Raw genomic sequence first — 12472 nt, forward strand, 5'->3', positions numbered from 1 at the left:
AATCTGTATCAAAATGGCTGCTATAAAGGACTTTAAGTATAATACAATGTAGAGGTCCAGATGTGTAGAAAAGTCTATTCAACTTATCTAATATGTTTCTCCACAAATTTAACTAAAGGCATAAAGCTTTGGCTTCCAAAGAGAGAAAAACGTCTACTTATACACAAAGTAGTCTCTCCAGCTGAGTCCCTTTGTGGAGAAAGAGCTACACACTGAAGCTTTTTTCTTCAGTTAAAACTAATAAACCTACGACAACTTGCTACAAAGAGAGGAACGGAGTTTCTTTTTCAATGACTCTGAGCAATATTGAGCAGAACTTCTACTAATCCTCTTTAATTCACATTTCCTTGTTTGTAAAATAAAGAAAATACTGCTTGTCTCATAGAATTACTCTGAAGACAGCAAAAAATAAGTGAAAGTACATGGGGGGAAAAGGACACAGATGTGAAGTCACCTCAAGGGCACATGACATTTAACTGCCATCACAGGAAAATGCACTTCAAAACGGAGTCCAATCTACAGAAAAGAAACTAGCTCTTTAAAAAAAATTCTTGCTGGGCATAGTGGTGTGCACCTTTAATCCCAGCACTCACAAGGCAGGGGGATGGTCTACATAGTAAGTTCCCGGACAGCCAGAGACACATAATGAGACCCTGTCTCAAAGAGAGAGAGAGAAAGAGGAGGGGGAGGGAGAGGGGGAGGGGGAGGGAGAGGGGAGGGGGAGGGGGAGGGGAGGGGAGGGGAGGGGAGGGGAGGGGAGGGGAGGGGAGGGGGAGGGGGAGGGAGAGGGTTCTTGTCTTCATAACTCCTCATCATAAACAGTGATCATCACAGATGGTGGTAAATGCTCTTCAAAGCCAGAAGACAGCTGTACACGTGCAGGAGTTACCAATGTTTCTAAAATGCTCCAGCTTCATATACAAATGTAAAAACTAAATACTACTCAGCATGAGGCACAAAAATTGCTTCTTGAGTTTGCTTTGGCAACAAATATCACCGAGTAGCACTGCCCCTGGGCAAGGATGGCACAAAAATTAAGCCTTCCATATTTTGTTTTAATTTGGAGATTAATGAACAAGTGAGTTTGAAAAAGTTCATGAAGCCAGATGATGGTAATGCATGCCTTTAATCCCAACACTCGGGAGGCAGAGGCAGGTGGATCTCTGAGTTCGAGGCCAGCCTAGTCTACAGAGTGAGTTTCAGGACAGCCAAGGCCACTCAGAGAAACCCTGTTTTGGAAGAAAAAAAAAAAAAAAAAAAAAGGAGAGAGAGAGGAAAAGCTCATGAACTTAACCTTTGTGTTTGTCTCCCAAGATGCTTTCTACTTCTAAATGAAAATTATTTCAGGGCTGGAAAGATGACTGTTCTCAGAGAAGAGCACAGACACTACTCTTGCAAGGACCAGAGTTCTGTTCCCAGCTCTTGCTGGATGGCTCACGGTCCACTAGAACTCCAGTTCCAGGGAATCTAGTGTCCTCCAGCACCTGTATTACATGCTCAGATACATAATCAAAACTAAAATAAGGCACCTGGCTGGGGTTCAGATCAGTGCACTGGTCAGCCATCACAGAGAAGCATCTTCTAGCAGTAGATGGCAATTAACACAAACAACTGGACAGTGTGTGCCAAGTGAGAGACTTGGAGCATCAGCCCAAAATGGCTGTCTTTATTAAACCCCTCTCCTCAAGGCTCAAGGATCTATGCAGAAAAGCAGACAGAAAGATTGTAAGAACCAGAGGTGGTAGAGAACTCCAAAGAAACAGCATCTTCTAGACACAACGGGACCAATACAATGAACTACAGAGACTGTGACTATACACACAAGACTCGCACAGGTTCAAGCCAACAAAAATCCCAGCTCAGAAAAGAAGTGGACACAAAATCAAAACCCAACCCCAACCAAGGCACTATTTACAATCAGTATCTGCTGGGAAAGGGAAAACGTTTCCTCCAAAGGAACGTCACTGGGTATATCAACCACACTCCAGGGCAGCTCCTATGCCCAGGAGTAGTTGACCAACATAAAATGGACTCCATTAGCTTTGTGTGTGTGCTTTCTGTTTTGGTTTGGAATTTTTTGTTTACTTGTTTTGATTTTCACTTTTGCTTTTTGTTTCACTGACAGATACAGAGGCAAAGAAAATAAGAGAGAGAACATGAAGTTGGGTGGGAAGGGAGGTGGAAAGATCTGGGAGGAGTTGGGGAAGGGGGGAGAATATGATCAAAGATATTACATGAGAAAATTATGTTTAAATAAAAAATGTTAAAAAAAATAAAATATTGCAAAAAAAAAAATCCTAGATTTTCCTTCTAGAGTATTTTAATGTAAAAGACTGAGATCTTACACCTGTAGGTTTCTCCATGAATATGTGGAGGGGACTATCCAAACCACCCTTTCCTTAACCTAACATCCATGTTACAAAAAGAACAGGCTGATTCTCAGGGTTTCTGGCAGGAAGCATGTATGTTCTGTTACTCTGTTTATGTCCTCTTAACACAAAAGCTTTCTTCAGCTAGAATCACTTTGAAAAGAAACTTTAAGGTATACACTGAAAATTCATAAAACTTAAAAATACAAATAGATGACTTTTCTTGAGAGAGAAAAACAGAGGGTCTTGTTTCCAACCTAAGTGGCCTCAAACCCATGCCCCTTGTATACAACCTACGGAATTCTGCAATTACAGATACACACCATCATCCTGGCTACCCTTTCAGTTTTATAAGCCAAATAATATGAATACAGTGGTCTCTTATTTATGCACATTTTCCCTTCTCTGAATATGTATACATAATAGATGTATTATATGGAAAACATTAAATATACTTAAATATTTTTCTTAAAATCAAAATAAATAGATGAGATCTTAAAAAAATAACAATTTCAAAAGAAAAAATGAAAAACACTTCTCCCAAGTACATACACACAAGCATAAAGTCTAAAGTTTTGTTATACCAGTAATTAAAATATTAGACCAGGTAACAGAAATTATACAGTAAAAGAAATACTTACTTGAGTGATAAACATTTTACAAGAAGTCTTTGTCCAAAATGCTCTTTGGGTACATCAGGAACACTAAGCCGTTCTATTGGTTCTTCCTACAGAGTGAGAAGTAACGCCAAAGTGAAGACTTACCACATAGTTCAATATCCTGCCACTTGTTTTTAAGACTTTAAGCATTCTAATATCAGGCTTCACAATTAAACACATATTTGCCTATAAACAGCAGCCATTACATCCACTGTATACAATCAGAGTTCCTCATTAAAAATAAACCCGCTAGTGCTGAAAGCATATTTAACTCATACATCCCATGGCTCTGTTCCCAACATGACTGTAATACTAAATACAAGTCATATTCACGAGAGAGGGATCTTAACAATCACTTGCTTTTGTGATGCGGAGACTGGACCTACAGCCCTGAATATGTAGGTGAGTGCTCTGCCACTGAGGCACATCCCTGGCCCATTTTTAGTTTAGTTTGTAATAGGTTCTCACTAAAATACCCACGCTGGCCTTAAACTAATTATGCAGCCCAAAGAATTCTAAAACTTGTTATCCTCCTGCCTCAGCCTTCCAAGTAGCTGGAATGACAGGAATGCACCATGCCTGGCCCCCTTTGCTTCCTTCTTTATACACAAAGGCAATACCTCATCTGGTGATGGATGCAAAGCAAACAGTTCCTTATGACGGTTTGATTTCCTTTGGTCATCATTCTGATGGTCTATTTCTTCATTTGGAGTTCGATCAAGTAAATTAGGAAGCAAGGCATCAGGAAGTGAATTTTTTAAGTCAAATATACTGCAGGCCCAGCTACCCCTTGGAGTATCATCTATTGACATTGAACGTCTTTTAAGGTCATCCTGTTATGAAAAATATTAAATTATAAATATTAATATATTAATTAAGTAAAAATATTTTCTCAGAGTCACTTATGAATAAAAATATTACTTGTTCATCCTGGTAGCTGTTGCCATCTGGAGCTTCATCGGATTCAAAGACCTGTCTGGGCAGTCCCTTCTGTCTTTCTTTCTGCTTGTCCAATGTGTTAGGGTTAAATCCTGTTCCCAGTTTATGGTATCTATTCAAAACAAAATCAATTTCTGAAAATCTCTCTGCATCCTTATGTAATAACTACTTATATGTAATAATTATTTTTCCACACTAACACAACTGGGGTCTATGCTAGCAGTGCTAAGTGTACTAAACCCAGATTTAAGAAACTGTCCACTGCCCAACCCACCCCAAAAATAGTCAGGCGGTGGTGGCGCACACCTTTAATCCCTGCACTCGGGAGGCAGAGGCAGGCGGATCTCTGTGAGTTTGAGGCCAGCCTGGGCTATAAAAAGAGTGCCAGAGCAGCCAATGAACATTCCGTGTGTACAAAGAAACCTTGCCTCAAGGAAAAACAAACAAACCTGTCCACCCAAAGTTCCTTTAATCCAAATTAAGAGTAAATTATCTATTTCTAAAAGTATATCATATTTTTCTTCCTCTTATGTGCCAATGGTGTATATATAATTTAAATTTTACTCTCTAGTCAGAAATTAGGTCAGTTAAAAACAAACAGGAAAAAAAAAGCAGGAAACCAATGTTAAAGAATAAACTAGTAGAAAATACTTATTATATTAATAATAATATAAAATTTTAACGATGTAAATAGATATATAAGCATCAAATTTTAAAACTTTTGTGGCAATTCATTTTGTATAAAAGCTCTCAATCTAAATCCACAATATAAAATGAAAAAGTGGGAAGATCTACATATTATTATATACATATTAGTTTACATACACATAGAGAGGGATTCAGAACTTCTAAATTAATATAAGATACTTTCTTTTTGGGCTAGAGAGATGGCTGAGAGGTTAAGAGCACTGGCTGCTCTTTCAGAGGTCCTGAGTTCAATTCCTAGCACCCATATGGTAGCTCACAACCATCTGTAATGAGATCTGGCACCCTCTTCTGTATACATAATAAATAAATAAATCTTTTAAAAAATATTTTCTTTTCAATAAATGAAAATTGAGTATCCAAGAACTGATCACAAAGTAGAACACTGCATCATGGTTTTCCTGTGTCCAGATCACAGGTCTTCTACCTTTCAGAGATACCAACAACTTCTAGTCCACCCTTTTGTCTCCCATTTACCAACAAAGAGAACAATATTTAGTGTAACAGAAACATTATAAGCTTTAGAATCTGCTGCCCCAGCTTCTAATCTTGGCCTCCTCCTTTTTGGTTTGTGGGACGTCAGAGAAATTAGTATTTAACTGCTTTGCGTCTGAGGTCCTTATCTGTTGAAACCATCAATGCTATAAGATAAAGCACTCAATAAAATACCTAGCATGCCGGGCGGTGGTGGCACACACCTTTAATCCCAGCACTCGGGAGGCAGAGGCAGGCGGATCTCTGTGAGTTCGAGGCCAGCCTGGACTACCAAGTGAGTTCCAGGAAAGGCACAAAGCTACACAGAGAAACCCTGTCTTGAAAAACCAAAAAAAAAATAATAATAATAATAATAATAAAATAAAATAAAAAATAAAATTCCCTGCCCATGAAAATTACCCATTAATGTTAATTCCCCTCCCATCATGCCACAGTCAATGATGAGCCACCAGGATTCTGAGGTCAATAACTAATAATCAATCAACCAACCAATCTCTCTTCCCCACCCTCTCCCACAAACCTTTATTAAAATTTTTTTATTATAGATTTCCAACCCACATGCACAGAAGTAAAAGGTTTTCCAATTATCTGACAAGAATATTACATTTCCCCTAGTAATGTAACAATCTAGCTATCTAGCTAGCAGTTCCCAAAATTCCATTTTATAACCATTCTATATAAAGAGTAGTAAACTATGCTTTAATAGGTCATACTCAAACTATACAGTATCACTATTATCCTACAGAATGAGATTTAGAACATTATTAAGCCCAATGAAATAAGATAATAGCTATGAGGGCAAAACTATAAGCAATGGATACATCATTTTAAAATTTATTTTTATTTTATGTGTATGCCTGCATGTAAGTCTGTGCACAGTGTGCATGCAGTGCCCACAGAGGCCAGAAGAGGGCATCAGATGCCCTGGAACAGGACTTAGAGATGTCTGTTTGCCAGTAGCTATGAACCAAACCCAGGTCCTCTGTAGGAACAGCCAGTGCTCTTAACCACTGAGCTATCTTTCCGGCCCCTCATCATGTTTGCTAGCACTATTTAGCACATATCATTCCCTCTGTGAAAATTACATCATAGCCAAAGTGATCACTACTTGTTCTTATGTCTCCTTTAGAAAACCACAGTAAGCCGGGCAGTGGTGGCGCATGCCTTTAATCCCAGCACTCGGGAGGCAGAGGCAGAGGCAGGCAGATAGATCTCTGTGAGTTCGAGGCCAGCCTGGTCTACAAAGCAAGTTCCAAGAAAGGCACAAAGCTACACAAAGAAACCCTGTCTCGAAAAAAAACAAAAAGAAAACCACAGTAAAATGTTCCAGAATGAAGACCCTTCTTCATTATGAAAATTGCTAATTACTAATTAGTAATGAAAGTAGTTGCATTTTACTTTTTAACATAACAATATTTCAAATATACTCTCCTAGAAAAATTATTAACTATGTCATAGAAAGAACTGATTATTTTCTACAAATATTTACCTAACTAGATAAATATAAATGTCCAGCACCTATAAATATTAATACAATTTAAAAAACAAAAAGCAGAAAATATGACTATGGTGGCACGGCCTTGAAATCCCAGGACTGAGACAGAGACAGAAGGATCACAAGTTTGAGGCTCACCTGGACTACACAAGGAGACCTTTAAAAAACAGAAAGATCTTCAAATAGCAGGGTCTAACAGTCGGCTTTTTAATTTAACTTAGCTATGCAAGTTTTACAAAACTTCCAATCTTTGAGAAAAAGTATTCAGCAATATCCATCATAATTCCCTAAGAGAATGAGACTACAGAATTATCATCATTACATCCTATCAGTTTGCACTGATTCTGAACAATACAAAAATAATATTCCTACAAGCTTAGTGTTTTATAAAGAAACAAGCAAAAGTATGGAACTCCATAGAACAGTGAGTGAACCTATTGACAATAGTCTGTTCTTTGACCATTTTGTTTAATGATTTTAAGTCTCACAATTTTTATGAAATCTAACTAAATACATTAAAAATTCCACTAAGTGATTTTTTTTTTCAGATTTATTTTCATTTTGCATGTATGAGTGCTGGCCTGTATGTATGTGACCACATGCTTGCATTGTGCCTGTAAATGCAAAAGAGGCTATGAGATGCCCTGAAATTGGATTCCAGACGGTTGTGATGTGGGTGCCTGGAACCAAACCTGTGTCCTCTACAACAGCAGCAAGTGTTCCTAGCTGCTGAACCAGGTCTCCAACCCCTCTACCCAGTACAATGAAATATTATAATAAACAATCAACTTACTTTCTGATCACAATTGCCCAATCTTCTGTGTAACTTCTTATACAATCTCTAACATGTGGATCCATTTCACTGTTTTTTTAAAAAAACAAAACATATTTATAATTTAGTAGAAATGATTATTTTTTTTTAAGTAGAACATATACAGATTTATTAGAGACTCCCAAAAAGGAGTTCCAAGGGAAGAATACAGCAGTGAATTTTATAAAAATTTTGCTGCAATTCTTCTTTTAATAAGAAACAAACCTACTATCAAAGTAAGATCTAACTAACGTAATGAAAAACAGCCACCCTACAATTACATCACCTCACCTTTCCTCAGGCACAGCTGAAACAAGGGTCCTGCAGTCCCTCGGACTGTAGACAACTTCAATATCATCCGGAGGGAATTCCACCAAATCTCTCAGAGGCCCAGAATCCACAGCTAGAGGGTGAGTGATGAGGTAATCTTCCAAATCCACAGGATCGACTGCTTCAGTAAGGGGCACCTTAGCAGAGGAGTGTGTGAAAAGGAAGAGGCGAATAAAACACTGGACAACTTCAAGCAAAGGGAAAAATGAACGTTTTTAACCTAGTTCTTTGGAAAATCTCAGCAGATATTCAGATCCACTAAGAATCTCACCACACAGCCTTAAGCTCCCTGATGCTTCTTTACAATCTTAACTCTCACATGCAGACTCTTCCCGTAATTCTCACATTAAAAACAGTAACTAGCAATCTTGTTACACTTTACGGCTTACAGTGTACTCACTGGAATGATTATTACTATCTTTGGAATTTGTATTGCTAAGGTTCTAAAAGCTGCCTTTATTTTATTTGTTGTTACTGGTGATTATCCTAGCAAAAATATATTACCAGATTTTGGTAAATTAAACAATGATGCTCCCAAACTTTCCACACCCTACTCCATGGCCCCTGTGCATGTGAATATACATGGAAATAATCAAAGTCTTTACACGTGTGTTAAAAAGTTGAAGACAGAGACACTGTCCTGCATCATCATATGGTGTGCTCTACGTGCACTCATCAATATCCATTTAAAGAGACAAAAGGTGGTCTGGCCTGTATAAACTAAGGAAGAAGCCATATGAGATGGAGCAAAAGACAGATTCTAACCTAAAAGATGAAGTGATATAGCTTCAGGGAAAGGAATGTCAGAAGCCACCAGAAGCAGGAAGAGGCAAGGACTGATCTTCCCCAGAACTACTGCAGAGACTATGACCCTGCCATACCCTTATCTCAGTTAGCTTCCACTGACTTCAGGAACCCAGTCTCCAGTAATGAGGGAGTAACTTCTATTGTTTAAAGACACCCATTTACAGTCATTTGTAATAGTTTAATAATAACCACTGAATACTTAATACTCAGACCCTACTTAAAATATGCATTATTAATAATACTCACTGCATTTTACCCTGGCTAAAAGTATACTTTTAAAAGATTTTTATAAAGTGTGTGTTTGTGTGCATGTGTGTGTGTATGAGTGTGTGTGTTGTGTGTGTGTGTGTGCGTACGCGCACGCATAAGTACAGGTGCCCATGGATGCCAGAAGAGGGAAGGCTCTGAACCATGTAACATGAGAGCTAGGAACAGAACTTAGGTTCTCGGAGGGAGCAGTGTACCCTCTCAACTGCTCTTCAGCCCATCTCTTCAGCCCTGAAAGTATACTTTTAAATAAGATGTCATACTTCTCAAATTCAAAGATGAAAAAGCATTCAGGCAAAATTGTGAAGAATGTATAATAAATGTGCAGTTTATAGATTAGTAAAAATAAGAGCATGCTATTTCTCAAGATGTTCAACTGGGGGACTGGAGAGATGGCTCGGAGGTTAAGAGCACTAGCTGCTCTTGCAGAGGACCCAGGCTGGATTCCTAGCAGCCTCATGGTGGCTCACAAGCATTTGTAACTCCAATCCTAGGAAATCTGACACCCTCTTCTGGCCTCAGAGGGTACTGCAAGCAAGTTGTGCCCGGCCATATATGCAGACAGAATGCCATGCACAGAACAAACAAAAACGCTCAACTGGGAGCAGTGGTGCACGACTTTAATCCCAGGCTTGGGAGGCAGAGGCAGGCGGATCTCTGTGAGTTCAGGGCCAGCCTGGTCTACATAGCAAGCTCCAGAACAGCCAGAACTATGTAATAGAGAGGGTCGGTCTCACAAAATAAAAATAATAAAAAAGAATGTTCAACAAGAATAAATGTACTTGCCTATTACTAAGTAGAAGAGATCTTTAGTTCAGTCTTCTTTGGAATAAACAACTAGCAACAGGTAAAGCTATATTTTACTGCTACAAAGTAAAATAATGAACATGCACACCATAAACAGCATGAAGACAGTTGCTGTTTTTATTAGCATTAAATAGTATCTCATTTAAATATCTCCCAAAACTCTGTAAGAAGGTCAAATTTCTAAATATGACAAAAAGACAAAAGCCTACAGACTATAGAAATTAAACAGATCTCATAGGATAAACAAAGAAATAGATATCAAGACACATTAAAGTAAACTTAAAAAATAATAACCAAAATATAATTTTTAAGTTTACTTTTAAAGACAGTGTTGCTATGCAGTTGAAACTTGCATAGAACTCACTGTCTACCCCAGGCCAGCCTCCCACACCCTTCAGCCTCCTGAATGCTGGATTACACACAGGTGCTTACTGTTGCACCCGGCAGAGTAAAACTCATCATCAACTGAATGGAGATGACATTGACTTCTGGAGGACACATGACAGTAGACCTGTCACCAAAACCACAGCAGGAAAAGGACTTCGCTGCAGCAGTGAATTTCAGCCAGCCTGTCTGGAGTAAGAATTCAGCCAGCGTAGGGCGGTGGTGCTCCAGCACTTGGGAGGCAGAAACAAGTGGATCTCTGTGAGTTCAAGGCCAGCCTGGTCTACAAAGCGAGTTCCAGAACAGCCAGGGTTACACAAAGAAACCCTATCTCGGGGGGTGGGGATGGGGGATGGGGGAATTACAGAGGGCATCGGTGAGACCCACCTTTGGGTGTGTCTGTGATCTGGGTGTCCTATCAGAGGAAAGAGACCCTCCATGAGGTGAGTGGCAGAATCTCATGGGCTGGAATCTTGGAATGAATTTAAAGAGGAAAAAAGAGAAAGCAAGTCCACCTGGTCTGGGGAGGTGTGGGCAGCACCAAGCTCCTGTCACCAAGGCCTTGATGGCTCCCGTCACCACACTTTCCCCACCATGGTAGGCTGCATCCTACCATGAACCACAATAACACTTTCTCCCTTGGGTTGCGTCTTTCTGGGGACTTGGCCACAGCAACAAAGAAAAATAAGCAATGTAATGGAAAAACAGTTTTCAAGTGGGGAAATGAAAGACTGAGCAACTCAGAATTGTAGACTATGCACAAACATGAAGGGAAATAAAAATATACTCTCATGAAAAAGTCTTTGGTGCCAGCCTACCCTAAAAGGACAGTAAAAGAAATTCTGTAGGAGAATATTATTTTAAGGTGTGTTACTTTTGTTTATGTTGCATTTGTTTAACTCTGTGAAGCTGTGTTACTGTGTCTGTCTAAAACACCTGATGGTCTAATAAAGAGCTGAATGGCCAATAGCAAGGCAAGAGAAAGGATAGGTGGGGCTGGTTGGCAGATTGAGTATATAGAAGGAGAAATCTGGGAGGGAGAAAAAAAGAAGTAGCCAGAGAGGGAGGAGGATTCTAGGGGCCAGTCACCTAGCTACACAGCAAGCCACAGAGTAAGAGTAAGATTTACAGAAGTAAGAGACAAGAAAAGCACAGAAGCAAAAGATAGACGGAATAATTTAAGGAAAGTTAGCAAGAAACAAGCCAAGCTAAGGCCAGGCATTTATAATTAAGAATAAGCCTCCATGTATGATTTATTTGGGAGCTGGGTGGCAGGCCCCTCAAAAGAGCAAAAACAAACAACATTTCCTATACAGAGAGGAAGGAAACGCTACTGCCCATCTGGGGCATGTTTACTGTTGATATAAACTTTCAGTACTTTCTGGCATACCCTCAGAAGCTCTGGTGTTAGCCAGATGTGTTAGTGCAACCTCTAACCCCAGCACTCCAGGGGCTGCAAGAGATCACAATCTGAAGCTAGTGGGGGCCCTAGTGAAATCCTCCCTCAAAACCAAGTGTGACTGTGTGGAGCTCAGAAAGGAGGACAATAAAATACGAGACAAAGGTTTGTTCTAAGTGGACTGCAGTGGTATATCACGAATTTATTAAATCACATGAGATTTATTCTTTAAAGTGATAGACTGGTGGGTGAGCTACAACTCAATAAAGCTATTTTTAAAAACCTGAAACAGAACTTTATCCACTCAGGAAACAGAGAAGAAACCCGTCTACAAGAAAGCAAACAGAACATCAGAAAGGAAGCCCCTCTGACCTAACTTCCAAATAAACCAATGGTGTAAACACATTGAGAGTCAGGGGGGCAGAAGTGAGGAAAAGTACAAGAACAGGGCAGAAAGCTCTAGCAACCTAAGATCAAACCCCACCTGACCGTAGATGACAGCAAGAATCACTGCTAATGTGTTACGTGTGATCACGGAAATGCAGTTTGCAAGGACATGCCAGTGTGTTCAGTATTCTGTACAGCTCAGTGTGTCGGAAGACTGTCATGATTAACAAGCACCTTTTCAACGAGACTACAAAGAGAAACTGAATCCAACAAGCACTGCACACCCTTTGAAAGAATACCGTTGCTAGGAAAATTTGCAAAGTAGAGACTGGTAGAAAAGGTGAGGCAACAAAAAACAGAATGTTTAAATGAATGTCAAAAAACAAAAAAACAAAAAAACAGCAAGTATGAATACTGACAGGCTGAATCAGTAAGTAAAGAACAAATTTTTAAAAGATGATATTTTTTAAGGGAGACCTTCAAAAGAATTTAAGTTACTGAGATAACACTGTGCTTAAGTTTAAACTGAATCTAGTCAGTGACCCTGAACATCTTCTAGCCACACTGGCTGGCTACAGGCATATGGTAAGCGGACACCCAGGTTTAAACAGCACTGAG

At 39.3% G+C, this 12472-nt stretch overlaps 1 protein-coding gene across 12 annotated transcripts in view; it reads right to left on the reverse strand.

The window, feature by feature from the left end:
• The window catches only part of Dock7 (dedicator of cytokinesis 7), a 195938-nt gene that overhangs the window by 150150 nt on the left and 33316 nt on the right, over positions 1 to 12472 (reverse strand). For all 12 annotated transcript variants that reach the window (XM_028870268.1, XM_028870264.1, XM_028870266.2 and 9 more), the window contains exons 3-7: positions 7765 to 7940; positions 7456 to 7524; positions 3950 to 4079; positions 3649 to 3861; positions 3011 to 3096 (exon numbers count right to left, since the gene is read on the reverse strand). In XM_028870268.1, the coding sequence (XP_028726101.1) occupies positions 3011 to 3096; positions 3649 to 3861; positions 3950 to 4079; positions 7456 to 7524; positions 7765 to 7940 (674 nt within the window). The remainder of the gene's footprint in view (positions 1 to 3010; positions 3097 to 3648; positions 3862 to 3949; positions 4080 to 7455; positions 7525 to 7764; positions 7941 to 12472) is intronic.

The sequence above is a fragment of the Peromyscus leucopus genome, chromosome 2, assembly GCF_004664715.2.
Source record: "Peromyscus leucopus breed LL Stock chromosome 2, UCI_PerLeu_2.1, whole genome shotgun sequence".
NCBI classification, from domain to species: domain Eukaryota; kingdom Metazoa; phylum Chordata; class Mammalia; order Rodentia; family Cricetidae; genus Peromyscus; species Peromyscus leucopus.